Genomic DNA, 23,220 nt, shown 5'->3' with positions numbered 1-23,220 from the left:
CTTCACTGCCTGCTGCACTTGCTCATTCACCTTCAGAGACTGATGAACAAGGACTCCTAGATCTCTTTGTATTTCTCCCTTACCTAACTCTACACCGTTCAGATAATAATCTGCCTTCCTGTTCTTACTCCCAAAGTGAATAACCTCACACTTATTCACATTAAATGTCATCTGCCAAGTATCTGCCCACTCACCCAGCCTATCCAAGTCACCCTGAATTCTCCTAACATCCTCATCACATGTCACACTGCCACCCAGCTTAGTATCATCAGCAAATTTGCTGATGTTATTCTCAATGCCTTCATCTAAATCGTTGATGTAAATCATAAACAGCTGTGGTCCCAATACCGAGCCCTGTGGCACCCCACTAGTCACACCTGCCATTCCGAGAAACACCCATTCACCGCTACCCTTTGCTTTCTATCTGCCAACCAGTTTTCTATCCATGTCAATGTCTTCCCCCCCAATGCCATGAGCTTTGATTTTACCCACCAATCTCCTATGTGGGACCTTATCAAATGCCTTCTGAAAATCGAGGTACACTACATCCACTGGATCTCCCCCCTCTAACTTCCTGGTTACATCTTTGAAAAACTCCAATAGATTAGTCAAGCATGATTTACCCTTGGTAAATCCATGCTGACTCGGCCCAATCCTATCACTGCTATCTAGATATGCCACTATTTCATCTTTAATAATGGACTCTAGCATCTTCCCCACCACCGATGTCAGGCTGACAGGTCGATAGTTCTCTGTTTTCTCCCTCCCTCCTTTCTTAAAAAGTGGGATAGCATTAGCCATTCTCCAATCCTCAGGAACTGATCCTGAATCTAAGGAACATTGGAAAATGATTACCAATGCATCCACAATTTCCAGGGCCACCTCCTTTAGTACCCTAGGATGCAGACCATCTGGACCTGGGGATTTGTCAGCCTTCAGTCCCATCAGTTTACTCATCACCGTTTCCTTCCTAATGTCAATCTGTTTCATTTCCTCTGTTACCCTATGTCCTTGGCCCATCCATACATCTGGGAGATTGCTTGTGTCTTCCTTAGTGAAGACAGATCTAAAGTACTTATTAAATTGTTCTGCCATTTCTCTGTTTCCCATAACAATTTCACCCAATTCATTCTTCAAGGGCCCAACATTGTAATTAACTATCTTCTTTCTCTTCACATACCTAAAAAAGCTTTTGCTATCCTCTATATTCCTGGCTAGCTTGCGTTTGTACCTCATTTTTTTTCTCCCCGTATTGCCTTTTTAGTTAAGTTCTGTTGTTCCTTAAAAACTTCCCAATCATCTGTCCTCCCACTCACCTTAGCTCTGTCATACTTCCTTTTTTCTAATGCTATGCAATCTCTGACTTCCTTTGTCAACCACTGTGGCCCCTTTCCCCCTTTGAATCCTTCCTTCTCCGGGGGATGAACTGATTTTGCACCTTGTGCATTATTCCCAAGAATACCTGCCATTGCTGTTCCACTGTCTTTTCTGCTAGGATATCCATCCAGTCAACTTTGGCCAGCTCCTCCCTCATGGCTCCATAGTTTCCCCTGTTCAACTGCAACACTGACACCTCCGAGCTGCCCTTATCCTTCTCAAATTGCAGATAAAAACTTATCATATTATGATCACTACTTCCTAATGGCTCCTTTACTTCAAGATCGCTTATCAAATCCTGTTCATTACATAACACTAAATCCAGAATAGCCTTGTCCCTGGTCGGCTCTCGTACAAGCTGTTCCAAGAATGCATCCCGTAGGCACTCTACAAACTCCCTATCCTGGGGTCCAGCATCAACCTGATTCTCCCAGATCACCTGCATGTTGAAATCCCCCATAACTACTGCGACATTACCTTTGCCACATGCCAATGTTAACTCTCTATTCAACTTGCACCCAATATCCATGCTACTGTTTGGTGGCCTGTAGACAACACCCATTAGGGTCCTTTTGCCCTTACTGTTCCTCAGTTCTATCCACACAGACTCTACTTCTCCTGATCCTATGTCCCCCCTTGCAAAGGACTGAATCACATTCCGCATTGTAAGCACTTTAAATCATTTTAACAAAAATTCTGTTTGCATTGTAAATATATGCTGGTATTTAAATATTTGCGCAGAATTTATATAATTCTTTATTCTTTATAATTGTTTAATATTTTTGTTGCACGTCACCTCAACACACTACGACAAATTCCAACTAGTGGTGTTTGTTGAATAAAGTTGACCTTTGATCTTTAGTACACAAGCATTCAGAAGCATAGACTTCATCATTTAAGGTCAGTTTGTGAGAAAAACTTTGCCTGCTTGTAAGAGGGTCATCGGGTATCTGTATGAATACAAGATTTACTCTACATAAGTTTGACTTTGGCCTTCCAGTGATATATTTAGTTCATAGTTCACTTTGGACCATAAGACATTGGAGGAGAATTACGGCGTTTGGCCCATCGATTCTGTTCTGCTGTTCTATCTTGTCTGGTTACTTTTCTTCTCGACCCCATTCTCCTGCATTCTCCCTGTAACCTTTGATGCCCTTACTAATCAAGAATGTATCAATTTTTGCTTTAAGTATACCCAATGTCTTGGCTTGCACAACCATATGGAGTAGTGACTTTCACAGATTCATCATGTTCTGGTTAAATAAATTTCACCTTATCTGTGTTGTAAAGGGATGTTTCTTGTCTTCTAAGGCTGTTCCCTCTGATCCTAGGTTCTCCCAGTATTGAAAATATCCCCTGCATATCCACACTTCCTAGGCTTTTCAATTTTCAGAAGCTTTCAATTAGATCTCCCTCCCCCCTCATTCTTCTAAACTCCAGCAAGTACAGGCCCAGACTCATCAACTGCTTATATTCCCAGGATCATTTCCATAAACCTAGGTAAACCTAAAGGTAGTAATCTGATTACTTCCAGTGCTACAGGCTAGTGCAGGTAGGAAAAGGGTGATAGCACCAGTGAGGAGATGGTGCAGGGGACAGGATCATTGGAACCTTATCTGAGGAAGGGATGGCCTGCACAAGAGGAATGGGTTGCACCTGAGCTGGAGGCTCAGGGCTGGGAGGTTTGCCAGTGCTGTTCCGGAGAGTTTAAACTGGGGGCTGGGAACCAGAGAATCAGGTCAGTAAGGGAAGGATCAGACAGGAAGGCAGACATCAGAGAAAGTATTGAAAGGCAAAATCGAAATAACAGGTATGATGGGTCGATAGTTTGAAGTGTGTATATTTTAATGCTAGGTGTGTTATGGTTAAGGGAGATGAACTTGGATCAGTACATGGAACTACGATGGTGTAGTCATTACTGATACACGGATGAGAGAGGGGCAGGAATAGGTGATTGATGTACCGGGTATTCAAAGTTTTGGAAAAGGTGGAGGAGGAGGTAAAAGTGGGGGGGGGGGTGGAACTTGCACTACTAATCAGGGACAATATGACAGCTCCACTTAGGGGAGACATAATGGAGGGGTCGGACACCGAGACCATTTGGATAGAAATCAGGAATAGGATGGGATTGTACACCAGACCCTTCAATAGCCACAGAGACATTGAGGAGCAGTGTGTAATCAGATTAAGGAAATGTGTAAAAATAATAGCGTTGTTGTCATGGGGGAATTCAACTTCTCTATTACAAACTGGGATCTTCTGAGTGCAAGGAGTTTAGTTAGTTGGGGTTCTGTTTTTTTCCTTCAGCTTTAATTATATATTTATCAACTTGTTGAAGTTTTGTATCATTTTATAGTTGTAGAAGATTATGTATCAATAAAAAGATTTTAAAAATGGAGTATTAAGGTGGATAAATCCCCAGGGCCTGATGGGATTTACCCCAGGTAATTGAAGGAGGCAAGACTGGAGATTACTGGAGCCTTGACCAGTATCTTCATGTCCTCCCGGAGGACTGGCAAGTGGCTAATGTTGTACCTGTATTTAAGAAGGGAATAAGGGAAAACCTGGAAACTAGGTAGACTGGTAAGTCTCACAACAATTGTAGGGAAATAGCTGGAGAAAATTCTTAAGGATAGGATATAAGCATTTGGAAATTCATAGCCTAATTAGGGAGAGCCAGGATGGCTTTGTGTGGGGCAGTTTGTGTTTTACCAATTTGATGAGATTTTGGCAAGGAGATGAGATAAGTTGCTGAGGGTAGGGCAGTGGATGTTGTCTACATAGATTTTAGTAAGGCATTTGACAAAGTCCCTCATGGGGGGTAATCCAGAAGATTACGATCATGGGGTCTGCTGCGAATTGGCTGTTTGGATCCAGTACTCGCTTGCGCATAGAAGACAGAGTAGTATGGACACAGAGGGACACATTTGAGCTGAAGGTTTGCAATTACTGGTGGTCCACAGGACCTGTGCTGGGACCTCTGTTTTTTTTATGTATATAAATGACCTGGATGAAAATGTAGATGGGTAAGTTAGTAAGTTTGTGGATGATATCAAGGTTGATGGAATTGTGGATAGTGTAGAAGATTGGCAAGGAATATAACATAATATAGATCAGTTGCAGATATAGGCAAAGAAATGGCAGATGGAATTGAACCCAGATAAATGTGAGGTGTTGCACCTTGGTAAGGTAAATGCAAGGAGACAGTACACTATTGCGGCCAAGATCCTTAACTGTGTTGCTGAGCAGAGAGATCTTGATCCAAGTCCATAGCTCCTTGAAAGTGGCTACACAGGTCGGTAAAATGGTCAAGAAGGCTTATGGATGTTTGTTTTTAGTCGAGGCTTTGGGTTTAAAAGTCAAGAGGTTATGTTGCAACTTTATAAAACTCTGGTAAGGCCGCATCTGGAGTATTGTGTACTGTTTTGGTTGCCCCTCCATAGAAAGGATATTGAGGCTTTTGAGACGGTGCAGAAGAGGTTTTCCAGGATGCTGCCTGGTTTAGAGGGCCTGTACTATCATGAGAGGATAAATTTAGGTTGCTTTCTCTGGAGCGCCGGAGGTTGAGGGGAAATAATGTCTTCTACATTATCTACAACTCCATCAATCTCAATGTGATAGAGTTCTATAAGATTGAGAGGCATAGATACAGGAGTATTGGTTTCCCAGGGTTGAAATATCTAATATCAGAGAGCATGCATTGGTGAGAGGGAATAGGTTCAAGGGTGATGTGAAAGGTAATTTTCAGGGGGATGCCTGGAATGGTGGTAAAGGCAAACACATTAGAGGCTTTTAAGAGACATTTAGATAGGCACATGGATATGAGGAAGATGATTGTGTGGGTAGGAGGGATTAGTGTTTGGGGGTTTTTGATCTGCTTTTAACTGGTTCAGCACAACATTGTGGGCCGAACGCCTGTTCCTGTGTCGTACTGTTCTAATCTTTCTCCAATGACAGCACATCCCTTCCTAAGTATAAGGTGCTAAACTGTTCACAATACTCCAAATGTGGTTTGACTAATGCCTGATAAGGTCTGAGTCCTAAACACCTATAAGAGTTTTCTGCAGACTCTTGGAAACTGCAAACAAATTTGTTGTAACATACACAAAATTGCTGGTGGAACGCAGCAGGCCAGGCAGCATCTATAGGAAGAAGTACAGTTGACGTTTCGGGTCAAGACATTCTACCAGCATTTTGTGTCTGTTGCTTGAATTTCCAGCATCTGCAGATTTCCTCGTGTCTGATTTGTTGTAGAGTTTCAGTTTCACATTATGTAGTTGAAAAACTCCAGTGCCATATTTGGTTGGAGCTTCAACCTTTGGAAAAGTACCATAGGAAAAGAAGGCATTGGTAACATCACTTCAATTGGAGTACTGCTTCTCACCATATGTGCTGAGCATAATCTTATCATCACAAACTCTTCCGCCATATTTGGCAGCATCTCTGATCTAAGCAGTGGAATCTCATTGACTATGTCATTGTCCAAGCTGGGGATCGTCGTGATGTGAGTATCACAAGTGCAATGATTGGTACAGATAACTGCCGGAAGGATCACCTGATCCACTCCACCTTGTCCATCAGACTCATGAAAAAGAGGAAGGCTCATGAGAAGCAGTCCAGGCTTGGACTAAAACTTGAGAGCCCTCTTGACTCTGCCATGCAACAGCACCTTAAGGCCTCGTCTAGGGAGAACTTCCAATGGGAATATCTGAAGGATATCAAAGGACAGTGGGTACAAGTACAGAAACATCAGGGTCGGTTTGATGATAACGATATGGAGATAGAAGAATATCTCCAAGATAAGGAAAGCCTATTGTGCTTGGCAGAATGACATCAGCAGTAAGGCCAGAAATGAAGCTTACTTCCAGAGCCAAGGCAAATGTCCAGCACAGGGTGAGAGAGCTAATGAATTCTTGGTGGACAGAGAAAGCCCAGGAAATCCAGAGACTGGGAGACTGGTGAAATGAGAGGCTTCTTCAGTGCTTCCAAAGCAGACTATAGTCCAAATTATTTGACCTGCCACTCACTGCACTCAAAGGAGAACTAGTGCCCTCGGGACCTCCTGACATTATTCCCATACATCCCCCATCTCTCTTTCCGACTTGGAGCTGCTGTCTCTCTTTGGGCCATGTTAGCTGCTTTATGGGTCACCCATGTTCCCTGTCCCTGTCTTGTTCATGTTATTTCTCCTCTTCCCCGAGTCTATGATTGCACCTACTCAGTGTGTCTATCCCCAGGATAGTACCTTCATTGTTTGGGCACACCCAGAAACCTACAGGAAACTGCACTCCCTCAATCTCAAGTACCTGGGGCTGACTTCTCTCTGCCTTCGTTGTTTCACCTCCTGCGATGGTAATGTAAGCCGCCTCTCCAGTTGTGGGTGAGGGTAGATCAGTTATCGAGGCTGACGTTCCCATGTCCACTAACATTTCACATTGCTGGCCGTCTAATAGACATCTGTTGAAGATGACCACTGGCAATAGAGACTGCCATCAGCCATTTGTCTAATCTCAACACGTACAGACAAGCTGGGGAACTCAGCAGGTCGGGCAGCATCCATGGAAACGAACAGTCAACGTTTCGGGCCGAAACCCTTCGTCAGGACCCTTCACCAGTTCCACAATCTGGTAGCAGCCAAATCAGAAAGAGAAGGTGCTGCTGTAGACTCTGCCTGCTTTAGAATGTGACCTTTACCCTTCTCTCATTTATCAGAGCACTGCCTCCAACTATGGCCTGTGCAGCCACAGCTGTAACAAATTTTCTTCTTTACCCTCCCATCTATTCCAGCAGTTCCTTGCTACGTGCCTTGGCTGCTGACACACAAATCAAATTTTCTGTGATGATGTGGCAGTGACATTCACTACAGCTACTTTTCTCTTGCCCTTCTTCTGGTCTACCTCACCAGCTCATGATACTATCATGGAGTAGGTCGATCCCAAAGTTATCCCCAAATCTAAAGTTTCCAGTTGGGCTGAGCTCAGGCCTTCCTTCAGCATTTCAGGAAGACCGGGTCATCCCTCCCTGGATTATCCTACACTGAATGCGCTTCATACGCTCAATATTTACGTTCTTCATAAACCATGGCTGGCTCATCAGCTCTCTGAACTACTGGCATTATTGTTCCCCAGTTACTCTCACCTTCCCCTAGTCACTACCTCACTTCCCTCTTGAAGTGCTGTCTGTCTTCATTCCTGGTTGTCCATGTACCATCCTGCACTCCCCAGGCCATACTGCCCCACACATTCCTCAGGCACTTTGCTTTTACCTACATGTGATATCTTGGTGAATTTCAACCATTTCCTCGGGTTTGCACCAGAATTCTGCATTCCCACATGTGACTTTAAGTGCAGGCAGCTCTGACAAAATGCTCTGTTTCTCCCCAGATTGAAGGGCTTATGAATGGTCATAATCAGGGTTAAGGGCTGGCTTGGGTCTTTGGGGTTCTCGACTTGATGTTGCCTGACCTCAATAGGTGCCATCCTGATAGATACATCTGGGCAAAACCTCTCCCTGAATTATCTCCATACTAATGCAAGTTTGGATACAAGTTTAACAGTATGTACTTTAAAACTGCGGAGTATGTATTATGCAATATGCCACTTATGTGCGTCTAAACTCAAGATGCCTGGTGTATTCCCTTGCACCTGTTACACCAAGACACACGCACTTGCAAATGTGTGTGCTAAAATACAGTTCCTGGAATGAGTATACGTGCCCCCACTGGCGTCCCAAACCTTTAATAGCCATCCTTCACAACAGGTGGCCCCGTCTCAACAAATTAACACAAAAAGTTTGGTCTCTTATGTAAACACATATGCACACGTGCACACACTATTTTTATCTCCCAGTTCAGCGCTCTGCCATGTTCATGATACCTAGCAATCCCATAGCCACTGACCTAAACAGATCCAAGTGTGCTAATTTAAAAATTAATCACCCACTTAGATCATTGGCCACACGATGGGTCACAAGAAGGTATCCCACTTTTGACACCAAATGTTGTTGTGTGAACAAAGTCACTGGAGAGAAGCACAGGCAGATATGAAGCAGTCTCCTAATTCAGCAAAATATCAAATGTTACTAGCCAAGTCCTCGAGAGACCTGTGAGAGAAGACGTGGTAACCTCCCAGTCTGAAAGAGATCCATGATGCCATCAGGAGCCTGAAATGCAACAAGGCCACTGATCTTGAGGGGCTCCCAGCAGAGTTCTCAAGGAAGGTGGACTAGCACTCCTGCACCACATGTACGTCTTTCTCCGTAATGGCTGGGAAAAGGAGCAACTGCACTCAGAGATGCTCTAATAGTGACCATATTTAAGAAGGGCAACAAAGCCATATTGTGGCAATTACAGAGGTCCTCCTGTCAATAACAGGCAAAGTGCTTCCATGTAACCTTATCAACTGACTCCCTCTGCTATCCGAAGGAGTACGCCGTGAATCAGTGTGGTTTCTGCCTGTTTAGAAGTATTGCAGACATGATCTTCACAGCCTCCAGTGGAAGGAAGGTCAGCAAGCCTTCCAAGGGCAAAGGAAACGCTTCAAAGATCAAAATCAGCCTGAAGGAATTTAATATTACATCTGAACACTGGGTGACATTGCACTCAGTAGATGCAATGGAGTAAATCTGTTCAAGAGGGAGCTGTGCTATGGGAGGATGATCTCTGCTGTGCTGCAGAGTACGAGCAGCAGCTGCAAAAGGAGAGAATGAACGACTAAAAGACTCAACCACCAACCACAACCAGCACTTACTCGTGTCCACACCACAGCAGAACACGAGGATCGCAGGTCAGCCTCTACAGCTACCTGAGGACCCACCAATAAAGAACCCCTTAGGAGAACATCTTATTCAATTCAAGTGATCACACTACATGTTGATAAAAGGATTTCTCACTCCTATTGGTAATGGTTATATATTTAAGACAGAAGTTCAGTGGCTGATTTTTATCTTTTGTGACATCATTAACGTGTATTTATCCCTTATTGGCTCCTTCAGCTGTCAGATAGTCTTGAAGGCCAATCCTATAATGTCACAAGACCTTAAGCAACCACCCACGAACTGTAGAATGCCATTTGACTGTATACTTTGCACCTTTTTATGCAAGCTCTTCCGAAAAAAGAAGAACGGTAAGAAAAAGTCATTTAATCTAATCTGTGTGGCTTTGTGAGTAACCTAAAAGAGCCATGTTTGTTTGCCATTATCTTTGGCAAATCCTTATATCGAGAACAACTTGCTTCCTCGCCACCACTGAAGGGACAAATATGGAACTTTCAGCCTCTGATAGGTGGGTCAGGAAGTGTCTGGGTATCCAATTCTGTTTTCAGTGCTGGCTTGAATGCACCCCCTTTTGACTTTTTAGGGTTAGGGATTGCCATGAGTCAATAGATGTACTTTTTTTTTAGCCAGGCTTTGAGAACATCCTTAAATCTATTCCTCTGTACATCAGGTAATTTCTAGCTGTAACAGTTTAGAATAGTGTCTGTTTTGGGAGTCTGGTTTTGAGCTTGCTGAGTGAGATGTGAGCATCATGAGGAGATGGCTAGCTCAAAGATCCTTCTGGAAGAAGAACACCCTCTTAATGAGGTGGATTTTGCAAGAAGATGCTGACTTGGCTTCTTGGAAGTAACTCTGTGTGGGACAAGTGAATGCCCCATGATCTTCTGGCTCACCCTATTGTGGTAATTATACAAATGGGAACTTTGACCACATCTGATTTCCAAAAACAGTATGTTTCCAAAGCGACACAAACAAGATGCGTGAGGGTCTCAGCTGGTCAGGCCATATGGATAACCAGTCAGTGGTTCAGCTGACACCCTTCTTCAGGACATGTACTCCAAACTTGAGAGCTAGCATACCGGAGGGAGCTGTTGTCTTCACCAGTAAGCTTTCTCCTGGGAATGCTAGAGTAAGGGGGGAGAAAAATATGTTCAGAGTTCCTGATTCCTTTCTCTTGCTGTACATTTTTGTGGGAGGAAGAGAGCGGAACTCTAAATTTGATTATTCTTCTATGGTGAGCATTGCAGTACCTGATGCAGCAGAGTATTGAGGAATGCAAGTAATGAGAGACAATAAGAATCATTTGTGGTTTTAAAAAATCATCAAAAGCTTTGTGTGGTGAAATAATCTTAAGGAGTGAGAAAATACAAATGGGGCATCGATTTTACTTTAGCCATCTTGGCAGTGCTGGTTATACCATTCTCAGAATCGGAATCAGTTTTATTATCGCTGACTTATTTGATGTCAAATTTGTTGTATTGTAGCAGCAATACAGTGTAAAGACATGAAAATTACTGTAAATTACAAAAAAAATGCAACAAAAAGGTAGAGTGATGAAGAAATGTTCATGGACCATTCAGAATGTGATGGCAGAGGAGGGAAAAAGGTTGTTCCTGGGTCTTGGACTTCTGTATTTCTTCCCTGATGGTAGTTATGAGAACAGGTTGTCAGTGATGGATGCAGCCTTCTTGATGCTGGGGAGGGTTGTGCCTGTGATGGAGCCGACTGAGTTTACAACTCTCTGTAGCCTCTTGCAATCCTGTGCATTGGAGGCTGCGAATCAGGCTGTGGTGCATCCAGGCAGAATGCTCTTCACTGCACATTTATAGAAATTCGTGAGACTCTTTGGTTACATACCCAATTTCCTTAAGCTTGTAACAAACTAGAGCCACTGGCATGCCTTCTACATATGGTGGGCCCAGGAAAGGTAGATTTTGAGATATAAAGTTTCCCAAGATGAGTAAAAACACTAGGGAAATTCCCTCTAATCCTGGAAAGCAATCTTAACAAATTCAAGGAAACTAATTTATGTGACTCATATTTCCTCATGACACACAAAATAAGGCTATTTGGCCTATTGCATTAATTCCAGCTCTTGGAGAATTTACTCTCTTACTTCCCTGTAACCTGCTCTCCCTTACACCCGTGAATCTCCTGCCACCTGCCTACACTAGTGGTTATTTACAGATAATACCTGTGCATCTTTTTTTTTTTGCTATTTGTGACAAAAGCAGAACAACCAGAGAGCAATTGCATGGTTACAGGGAGACTGACGGGGAGAACAGACACAGTGCCCTGGGTCGAGATTGAACTCAAGTTGCTGGTAACAGTACAGTTTGCTGCACCAGAGTGCCGCCCCACACTTGTTTAACTTCCTAAAATGTGAGATTTCTTCAATTTTCAGGAAACAACCAGACGGTATCTAAAACATTTGTTACTGATGAACTTCCTCAGGTACTCAGTGTTTACGATTCTAGAGGTTCTGTGGTATCACCCATGTTGAGTCAGAGTTTAAACTACTCCAAGGGTCTTTGCAGTGATCAATAAATGAGGAAGGGGTTTACATTGGCAAGGATGGAAATTGTAGCAAAATTTCAGGAGCTCTACTTGATAACTTCAAATGTTTTTATAAAATTAAATACAGTTTTTGGAATAGTACAAATTTTATGTTCAGACTTTTGAGATATTAAGGCCATTAAGTAAGTACCTGATGTAAGTATTTAATTGCAAACAATCCATTTAAGTGTGTTTAATCATTTTTGATTTATACTCTCATAGAATTCAGAAACAAGCTCTTCAGTTTGCCATGATGCTGTCTATCAAATAGCCATCTGTACCAACTTTATTTAACATTCAAGTGCAAATGTCTCAATTTTACGTATTGAAAGTTTATAAAATAGTGAAAAGGTTTGAAAAATGATTTCATTTTCCCCATATTATTTTTGTCCATTTACTTCACTGCCTACAGAGTGTTGATTTACTGCAGTTGTGCAAATGGGATCTTTATATGTGCAACATCAAATTATGACATGGGAAGGTAAACATTTATGCAGTTTCATCACTTTGATTGCAAGTCTAACACATTTCCTCTCTGTTAAATTCAAATTTCAAGAGAATATTGAGGAAAAAGTCAAGAACCCTCCAGAAAATGTCTGGAGTCTTAATGGATGGCTGTATGAATTCTATCTATCTTTACTCATTGATTGTGATCGATAATTTGGTTTAAAGCACAACACATTGTCTTCCATGTTGTAAGAAAGCATATATTTAATGAAGTGGGCATTTAGCACAACTTTTTTAACATTAGCTATTCTCTCAATCTTAATTAGATAAAGTGTGCACACCCGAGGATGTAGAACCTCCTCCAAATTTGAAGTGGGATGATCCATTTTATGATATTGCAAGACGCCAAATTGTGGAGGTAGCAGGTGGGTGTTGTGAAATTGTTCTGGTCTGTAAAAATGTCGACCTGTATGTCTTTATCCTTGGGGAGCAAAGGAAGGGTAAGGAACTCTCAACAGAATTTTTTTGAATTAACGCTTGTTAAGTGTATTGTATTGAACTGAATATTAGTGAGTGCACTTCCATTAGTATTTTTCTAATAGTAGTTGACACTCAAACTGTAGAAATGCCAATATCTGTCTTATCTCATTGTTTTCTTCTGAAAGATCATCAAGTGAAGTCAAATTTATTGTCATTTCGACCATAAACTGCTGGTACAGTACACAGTAAAAACAAAACAATGTTCCTCCAGGACCTTGATGCTACATGAAACACAAAACTACACTAGACTATGCGAGACAGCACAAGGCTACACTAGACTACGTAAAACAACATAAAAACTGCACTAGACTACAGACCTGCACAGGGCTACATAAAGTGCACAAAACAGTGCAGGGCATTACAATAATTAATAAACAAGACAATAGGCACTGTAGAGGACAAATTACAATATAATAATAAATGTAGATGTCTGTCTAGACCCTAGGTATTGAGAAATCTGATGGCTTGGGGGAAGAAACTGTTGCACAGTCTGGTTGTGAGAACCCAAATGCTTCGGTACCTTTTGCCAGATGGCAGGAGGGAGAAGAGTTTGTGTGATCTTTGTCTCTTGTGAAGTTTGTTTATCTTTGAGTGTGTACAGAATTGGGAATATAAAATCCAAGAAAAACCCATTGCCTTTCTCCAAATATTTATTTGTTTGGTTAAGTGCTTGATGTGGGCAGAAGCCTGACTTAACCTTTGAGTCTTCTAAACAAGATTTGATTAATAGCCTGCCAAGCTGTGAAATGAATTGTACTCCCTTGGCTGGAACTAACTTTATATAACTGGTTAGACCTATATTAATGGAGTTTTTTTTAGATTCCCTGTCCCTCATTTTTTAAGTTGTTTTGGACAGAAGCTTGCCTTTCAGATTGCAGGTAGCGAAAAAAAGAAGTCCTTTAAACTTCACGAAGAATTTCATAGAAGGAACAGAGCTAGAATGGCTCATTCTGTTATTAATGAACTACCGTAGATTCCGGATTTTAAGCCGCTACTTTTTTCCCACATTTTGAACAGCTTTGAACTTTGCGGCCAATAATCCGGAGCGGCTAATGCAAAGTTTTTTTCATGCCGCCTCGTAAACATTTTGCCTCGTAACAGTAGACCAATAAAATTGATGAGTAGTTCACAGAGGTCCAATGAAATTGTACGATAAATCAAGCGCACTTTCACAATTAAATTATTGTAAATCAGTCATTTGTACTCACCCTCATCAACATGGAAAACACTCGAAGCATTGTGCTACCTACCCTCTTAGTTTAAACTATATTTGTTTTCTGTACTACATCGCGGGATGCTATGACGACACACCCGGTTTCGCGGCGTCTTGTGGGAAAATGCCGTTTGCGATGAAACGGGACGGAGGGGGTCGAGCGGCGGAGCGGCTTTGGATCTGAGCGAAATCTGCTTTTAAATGCCGTTTGCGATGAAACGGAAAGGAGGGGGGGGAGCGGCATTACGCGAGCGGCTTTGGATCCGAGCGAACTCTGCTTTTAAATGCCGTTTGCGATAAACGGAAAGGAGGGGGGGAGCGGATTCCGCGAGCGGCTTTGGATCCGAGCGAAATCTGCTTTTAAGTTAAAGGTATCAATAACTTTTCCTGGTAGGCTGCAGTATATATATTTTTTACCAGTCGTTAGGAGATATTGGAATGTTGTTCAGTAAAGAAGTATACGCAACGTATATTTAAAAGTAGCCGCGTACGGGCACGGTTCGAAAAAAAGCATTTGCAATATGTATTTGTTTTTGTTACCATATGGATTTAATTAAAAGTTAAAAAAATCCTCACGTGTAATATCTTTCTGTGTAAATATCTCATATTACAACGTGGGACACCTGCGGCCGAAAATCCGGTGCGGCCTAAAATCCGGTGCGGCCTTTACATTTAAAAAAATGATTTTATTTCTAAAATTAGTGCCAGCGGCTAAAAATCAGGTGCGCTCTGTAGTCCGGAATCTACGGTATATAAATCTCCTCCTGGCCTTCTTTATCCATTCAGATCACGTGATCCTCCTATTCTAATTTCTCTTATTACTTATGTAACTTCTCACCAAATGAATCTCTTTGCTAAAATGTGAATATTTTCCCATTGTTAATTATCTGAAATTGTTCTTATAAAATGTTTGTTAAGGAAGCTAGAACTATTTGGAAGATTATGATAGTTGGGATACTGGAAGGGAAGGTCAGAGAGTGCTATATATTCTAAAGAAATTGCCTTTTGTTTTGAGACATCGGTAAATTAACAAGGCAGAAAGAGAACCTTGTTGTTTAGAAATATAGTAAAGTTCTCCATAAGCTGTTAGCTGGGAAGCTGCACCTTTCCTCAACTTGGATTACTGGAGAAAACACTGACTTTTTCCCAAATGAACAGACCTATTAATTCTGTTCCTACAGGAGATGATAACTATGGTAGGAAGGTGATTGTGTTCAGTGCTTGTCGGCTGCCTCCCATTCACCAGTTGGATCACACAAAACTGCTTCAGTAAGTTTGCTAAAAGATTTCCAGTATAATTTAGCTGTGTAAAACTCGGTTATATAAAGGATCAGAATTTCAGAAAGCAATGAAATTGTACTTGTAGTGCCTCTCTTTGTGCAGTTTGGCAACCAGGCGTTATAAATTTGATCTGAAGCTGAGATCTCTATAGAGGCTGCTTGTTGCAGTGCATCTATGATCATCTCTACTTGATCATTGTACAAATGATGTTACAGGTTTCCCCTGCTATCTGAAGGTAGAGTGTTCCTATGAGCCGAAATGTCTTAAAGCAAAGAAGCAATTACCATTAATTTATATGGGAAAAACTTTTGAGCCTTCCCAGACCCAAAAAAAACCTACCAAATCATACCAAATAGATAGATAGATAGATACTTTATTCATCCCCATGGGGAAATTCAACTTTTTTTTCCAATGTCCCATACACTTGTTGTAGCAAAACTAATTACATACAATACTTAACTCAGTAAAAAAATATGATATGCATCTAAATCACCGTCTCAAAAAGCATTAATAATAGCTTTTAAAAAGTTCTTAAGTCCTGGCGGTAGAATTGTAAAGCCTAATGGCATTGGGGAGTATTGACCTCTTCATCCTGTCTGAGGAGCATTGCATCGATAGTAACCTGTCGCTGAAACTGCTTCTCTGTCTCTGGATGGTGCTATGTAGAGGATGTTCAGAGTTATCCATAATTGACCGTAGCCTACTCAGCGCCCTTCGCTCAGCTACCGATGTTAAACTCTCCAGTACTTTGCCCACGACAGAGCCCGCCTTCCTTACCAGCTTATTAAGACGTGAGGCGTCCCTCTTCTTAATGCTTCCTCCCCAACACGCCACCACAAAGAAGAGGGCGCTCTCCACAACTGACCTATAGAACATCTTCAGCATCTCACTACAGACATTGAAAGACGCCAACCTTCTTAGGAAGTACATTCGACTCTGTGCCTTCCTGCACAAGGCATCTGTGTTGGCAGTCCAGTCAAGCTTCTCGTCTAACTGTACTCCCAGATACTTGTAGGTCTTAACCTGCTCCACACGTTCTCCATTAATGATCACTGGCTCCGTATGGGGCCTAGATCTCCTAAAGTCCACCACCATCTCCTTGGTCTTGGTGATATTGAGACGCAGGTAGTTTGAGTTGCACCATATCACAAAGTCCTGTATCAGTTTCCTATACTCCTCCTCCTGTCCATTCCTGACACACCCCACTATGGCCGTGTCATCAGCGAACTTCTGCACATGGCAGGACTCTGAGTTATATTGGAAGTCTGATGTGTACAGGATGAACAGGACCGGAGAGAGTACGGTTCCCTGCGGCGCCCCTGTGCTGCTGACCACCGTGTCAGACCTAAAACCTAAAACCTAAAATAACACTAACATATAGTAAAAGCAGGAATGATATGCCTAAAACCTAAAATAACACTAACATATAGTAAAAGCAGGAATGATATGATAAATATGCAGCCTATATAAGGTAGAAATATTATATGTACGGTGTAGTTTCACTTATCAAAATCGGGTAGACAGCGAGCTGAAATTGAATTGGAGGAAAAAAAATTGGCACGTACATGCCTACACAAGTACATGCATGCGCACACAACTGCCCGCACAAGGCTTCACGGTCATGGTAGTCTTTCTTGGGGTAAACACACATATAAAGTGGGCGTCTTTTTTTCGTAAAAGTGAAAATCCTCTTTGGTTAGCGAGATCAGGTACTAATGTAGGTCTTTCGTAACAGCAAGCTGTCATAAAGTGAAAGTTCGAAAAATGGGTGCCACCTGTATATGGTGTCAAGTGTCCAGCTGCAATGAATATATAGTTGAGTCAAGTTTTATAAACAAACATTTATTAAACTCCGCTCAACAATAGCAAAAAGATTTCAAATGACTAACTTAACCAGAAGTTAACTGCTATACAGCAACTCTGGAATGGTTCTTAAAGTGGTAAATGCGAACACAGTCTTAAAGGGGTAAATTCAAAAGCCCAAGTGATTTATACAGTCAATTAGGAGAGACTTTCCTGAAGTAAAGAATTCCTCGATGACGTGACATTACTGCTGATCCCAGCTGAAATATGTCTTGTCCGAAGGATTCAGGAGGAAGGAAATAAAGCAGTTTAAAGGAACTGACCTTTTTTATTCTGGAGGATAGACACTGCACCAACCCTTCCTGCTCTTGCAGAGGCTATCTCAGATGCAGGCCACTATTCTTGAACGAAGATTCAATAGGGTCGATCCTTTATAAAACCACCGAACGACACCAACTTTCCCCACTTCTTTCTTCACTCTCCAATCCTGCACTGTAAAGGTAAATCAAAGATACCCCAAACAAAACTGGCAGCGATTGGCGAAACTGCTGGTACAATGATTTTACCTTACAATAGAAAAAAAAACTCCACTTTAAAACGAAACTGCGTCATGAGAGGAATACGCAACAAAGCTAAAAACTAACGAAGTGACTGACAAACCAACCAACACAAAACTCCTGCGACACAGCAGGGCTTTCCCGTTTTATACCTGTTGGAACAGGCCATCATATGACCTCACACCGGAAGGAAAATTGCTTCACCCCCCCACCTTCACAAGATATTCAATTACATCATGCTCGTAAGACAGTCACAAAATACCCATGAGCTATGTAACAATGGAAACTTTTTAGATGGTAATGAACAATCCACCCCCTCTATAGACTCGCCCATTCCCTTCACTGTAGATTGGAGGGCTGTCCCTAAACTGAAGTGAATGAAGGCTGGTTTCACTCTAAATGGAGTTTTTATTTTGCCAGGGTCCTTTCTTTTTTTTGTTTAGAAAGTTGAATTGGTGCATAGCTTCATCCTGGTCATCACTAGTCTTTCAGCAAGTTTGGGACAGTATTGAATTAGTTTAATGATGCTGGGGGCTTAAAAAAAAGAACTAATTACATTTGGAGTTGTTATAAGAAGGGGTGACATTTCAACATTCCCCACCTGTTGCCCATTTTGTGTTCTTGGGCTTGCAAAGGGTGCACACTTAGCAGTGGTTTTGTGTTGAATGACTTCTTGCCTGAAGGTGACTAGTGCTTGTGGCACTTCATCAGAGAAAAGAACCTGTTGAGTAGAAGATTCAGTGGTTGCACAGTAACTGTCCTAGCGTTCCCATATGAATGGGTCCCTAACTGTTTTGATGTAGGGAATTGGATTTTCTCAGAGAATTCTCAGAGCTGCTTAAAATGTTTGAGTGGTCAAACTTTTCATTGTTTGACATGCTGTGAGGTTTAGTCAACAAATCTCACAAGCTTCATGAACCTGTTGCAAAATCCCATAGCCATTGTGTTTGTCTTTAATCTCTGTTATTTTGGAAGTCTCTTAAACACTCTTGTTGAATCTGATTTTAAATCCCTGCAGTTCACCCCTAACATTTATTTCCCCATTTTTTTCTTTAAAATTCTTGCTATTACTAGGAGACAAGGAAGCCACATTTGTGGCTGTATTAAGGTCAACATTCGGTGCTGGTCAGGTCAGAGCGGGCAGTTAAATGCTTTTGACTGTGTCTTAGGAATATTGAAATGTCTCCCACTGGTGTTTTTTAAAAAAAAGTAGTTATCTTGTTACTTTTTACAACAACCATCTGGTGGTCCCTTTGAAGTTATTGCAGAGACAGTTTTTGTGCCAGGAGCCACGCCAATTTATCGAAACGGTACAGAATAATTTGCCAAGGCATCTTGTATGGATTTTCATTCAACGGTTTCCACTGTATTTCAATTAAAAGTTTGGTGCCCAGGCAGTGTGCTTTGTTTTGATCCCAAACTTCAATTCAGTTGTGGAGCTTAAAGAATATTAATTAGTGCATGAATAATCACGGTGCCGTGGTTTAAGCAGTTCTCTGTTTAATTTTCCCTTCGATAGATACCTGAAGCACACGCTTGATAAGTATGTTGAGAGTGACTACTCGGTTGTGTACTTTCATTACGGACTCACCAGTCAAAACAAACCTTCATTCGCCTGGTTGCTGGAAGCCTACAGGGAGTTTGACAGGAAGTAAGTGAGATACTGCATTGCATTTTAATGAAATTGTCTGGAAATATTGATGTACCAAGTTTGGCAAGTGGATTCTTCCAGTTTTCTGATTAAATTGAAGTTGGTAAAATGAAATTTAACAAAATTCATTTTGTAAATTCATTTTTTACATAAATGTAAAAAGCATTTGTAAGATCAGTTTGCACCTTTCATGCTTGCTGACCAAAGGCTCCACCCAGTCATCAGATTGGTGAGAGGATTGAGCATTAGGTGTGAAAGATACAGGGGATATTTAGAGGGTGTTTTTCTCCAACCTATGAAAAATATTATCAAGAACAGTGTTTTCTCATAAGCTGCTTTTATTTCTTATAACGTTTATTGTATAATGTGCTTCAAGAGAAAGGGGATCAGCACAATTGACTTCATTTAACAGTGAATAATAATTTGAGGAGGAAGTTAAGTAGTTTGCTCACTTTTTTTTCCTCATCATTGTCTTTAGCATTAGTTGCTGTGCTTTTGAGGGAAGCAGACAATTTTGCTGAACACTTTGAATTGCTACGTGATCTTCTGCATCTACTCAAAAAAAATTTGAATCTTTTATTTTTAAATATCTCTGCCTGAAGGCCATGATGTGACTGTGCAGAGCTCCCTCACTACTGTTCTGGTGACAGCCTTGGTTATATGTTTACACTGGTAATATTAATATACCTGGCATTGGAGAATAAGTGATGAAGTTTGGTCAGCAAATTAAGGACTTTCATGCCTGTCTGGGAATCTGAATTAGATAGCCTTTACACTGTAAAATTCCCCAGCAAATTCCAGCCCTGTGTGATCTCATGGGTGCCCTTCAGTTGGACTGTATGGGAATTTGTGAGCTGATTTTCCAATATGTAGCAGAAATTTAATCCTTGAGCTAACATGGGAACTTGGTTGACAATGGTGAAAGTGGTTAGCAGGAAGTGCTAGGCACTTAAGGATACTTTTCTGGGATGAAGCTCTACCCCATGCCTTTTTATGTATTTGGGGGCAGTATTATTGAAGCAGTTTAAAATTTGATATTAGTTACATTGTTGTGTCTACAAAATTATTGTGCAGTACTTCATGAAACCAGGTTCAAAGTTTAAAATAGATTGGGACTGCTCCATTGGCTCAGTTTTTGAAGATTCTGAATGAGGCAGGCAGTTCAGAAATGCTTAGCTGGTATTACATTTGCTGTTTTCCATAGAATCTGGTAAATGATCTTGGTAATTGATTAGACAAGGGTCACAGGGAGAATGTGTGAACTCTATACAGACAGCAGGAGTGGTCAGGATTGAACTGGACTGCTGGAGCTATGAGGTATCAATGCTATTAACTGTGCCATGAGGTGAAATATATTTACACAACAGGGCTAGAATGCATTACAGTTCTAGAAAGAGGAGTTTCATTTGCAGAATTGGAACAAAAGCTGATTAGGCATCTTAAAGGAAAACATTTGAAGGCCTATGAGGACAAGCAGGGAAAAGGGGCAAGATGTAGTTTTTTCAAATGCTGATATAAACTTGATGCGTTGAAAAGTCTCCTTCCATCTTGTAACTATTTTTGTGATTTGCAAGGAGACTTGCTGTAATGTAAACCTTTCACAACAGAACAAAAGAAATGATTGTTCACTTCAGGAGCGTACGGAGTGACCACTCTCCGCTGAACGTTGACGGCTCCTCCGTTGAGATCTTTAAGAGTACACCAAATTTCTTGGTGTTCACCTGGCAGAGAATCTCACCTGTTCCCGCCATTACAGACATTTATACCACATGCTGCACCCGCAAAGCTAACAGCATTGTGAAGGACCCCACACACCCCTTAGACAAACTTTTCTCCCTCCTAGTTATAGGCATCTGTTAGTCTCGTGAGACCATGGATTTGCGCCTTTGAATGTTTCCAGGGCACAGGCCTGGGCAGAGTTGTATGGGAGACCGGCAGTTGCCCAAGCTGCAAGCCTTCCCCTCTCCATGTCACCGATGTTGTCCAAGGGAAGGACACTTGGCACCGGTGCTGTCGCAGAGCAATGTGTGGTTAAGTGTCTTGCTCAAGGACACAATGCGCTGCCTTAGCTGAGGCTTGAACCAGTGACCTTCAGATCACTAGATCACCAATGCCTTATCCACTAGGCCACGCGCCAACACCCTCCTGCTGTCTGGCAAAAGATAGCAAAGCATTCCGGCGCTCACGACCAGACTGTGCAACGGTTTTTTCCCAAGCCATTAGACTCCTCAATATCCAGAGTCTAGACTGATATCTACATCATTTATCATATTATTATATTGAAATTTGTCCTCTACTGTGCCTATTATCTTGTTTATTATTAATTAATTGTACTGCCCTGCACTGTTTTGGGCACTTTATGTAGTCTGTAGTCTAGTGTAGTTTTTGTGTTGTTTTTCGTAGTCTAGTGTAGCCTTGAGTTGTCTCACTTAGTCTAGTGTAGTTTTGTGTTGTTTCATGTAGCACCATGGTTGTGGAGAAACGTTGTTTCGTTTTTACTGTGTACTGTACCAGCAGTTTATGGTCGAAATGACAATAAAAAGCGACTTGACTGTGTTGTCTCAACTTAGTTGAGATGTCCTGTGGGTCGAGAAGCCTTCTGACAAGGCCCATACTTGAATTATATTTTTTCCATAATTCTTTTGAGTTCACTAAAAACCATGTTGAGTGAGCAATTTTAAGTTCCTGCTTCTCAATATTTTTGAGGATCCAACCTAGTCCCAACATATTGATGCAGGCATAAAGAATGCAGTATTCCATTAGGAGTTTGAGGAGGTTTGGTGTCATCAAAAACACTCACAAATTTCTATATATGTACTGTGGAGGAGCATTCTAAATGGCTGCATCACCGACTGGTATTGGGTCGGGGGGGGGTGGGGGTGGGGGTGGGAGGTTGGGCTACAGCACAGGATTGAAATAAATGCAGCAAGTTGTAAAGTTAGTCAGCTCCATCATGAGCCTCTGCAGTATCCAGGACATCTTCGAGGACAGACACCTCAAAACAGCAGCACCCTGCTCATGCCTTGTTCGTATTGCGACCGTCAGGAAGGAGGTGGAGAAGCCTGAAGGCACTCAATCTGCAATTCAGGAACAGCTTCTCCCTCTCCGCCATCCGATTTCTGAATGGATATTGAACCCATGAGCATTACTTCACTATATTTTTATTTCTATTTTTGCACTACTTAATGTAACTATTTAATATATACTGTAAATGCTTACCGAAACTGTCTTTTTCCTATTATCTTTTGCATTGTACTGCTGCCACAACAAACTTCACTACAGATGCTTGTAATATTAAACCTGATTTTGATTCTTGGAAGAGTATATATTGTCAGGGTTTCACCATGTGAAGTGAGTACACGTATTCTGAAGTTTTGTAGCGTGAATGGAAAAGCAAGTAGACTCCTTGCAAACCTCTCTGTAGTCTGAGACAACCTGCTCCTTCCAAGCCACCCCACACCCAATAACTGCGTGACTTTCTGTCCCATTGATTATCTTTTGTATTCTATGCCCCTAGCTTAATGTCACTATATTTCAGGCCTTGAAAATTCTAAACTTCCTTCTCCTTGGCAAGTAGCATTGGCCAATTCATGATTTGCTTCATGATTAAAGATAAGATGAGGTTTTAGTCAGTCTTGCGCAAAATTGTTTCAAGTGAAACATGAACATGAACATTAAAGGCCAAATAAAGAAATTGACTTTGCAAGATGAAGTCTATGCTTTGAAAATTTGAGGCATTTGATAGACCCAAACACATGGTAGGTGTTAAACTGTATTTTATTTAGTTCAGTAAATTCCATGGTATCTAAGTGAAAATTAAGGACAACAGCTTCTATTAAACTTCATCAGAGTGGTTTATAATAATCAGCTGATTAAGTTGAATTATCATTTTGAAGACAGTTGTCTCTCCCCAACGTTAAAATCAGTGATTTTCTCCTTGCAGTTAGACATTGTGATCCAATCATCACTCCTGGTGGAATCAGGATGGATGCCTGACGTTTTCTCTGATCTTGAGGAATAAG

The 23,220-nt window shown here is 41.5% G+C and overlaps 1 protein-coding gene across 3 annotated transcripts in view; it reads left to right on the top strand.

Annotated features, from left to right (window-relative positions):
- arhgap1 (Rho GTPase activating protein 1) overlaps positions 1-23,220 on the top strand; it is a 518,954-nt gene that overhangs the window by 460,840 nt on the left and 34,894 nt on the right. For all 3 annotated transcript variants that reach the window (XM_073049175.1, XM_073049173.1, XM_073049174.1), the window contains 3 exons: positions 12,480-12,578; positions 15,088-15,175; positions 19,067-19,198. In XM_073049175.1, the coding sequence (XP_072905276.1) occupies positions 12,480-12,578; positions 15,088-15,175; positions 19,067-19,198 (319 nt within the window). The remainder of the gene's footprint in view (positions 1-12,479; positions 12,579-15,087; positions 15,176-19,066; positions 19,199-23,220) is intronic.

The sequence above is a fragment of the Hemitrygon akajei genome, chromosome 6 (assembly GCF_048418815.1).
Source record: "Hemitrygon akajei chromosome 6, sHemAka1.3, whole genome shotgun sequence".
Classification (NCBI taxonomy): Eukaryota; Metazoa; Chordata; class Chondrichthyes; order Myliobatiformes; family Dasyatidae; genus Hemitrygon; species Hemitrygon akajei.
This window is presented reverse-complemented; position numbering and strand designations above follow the sequence as displayed.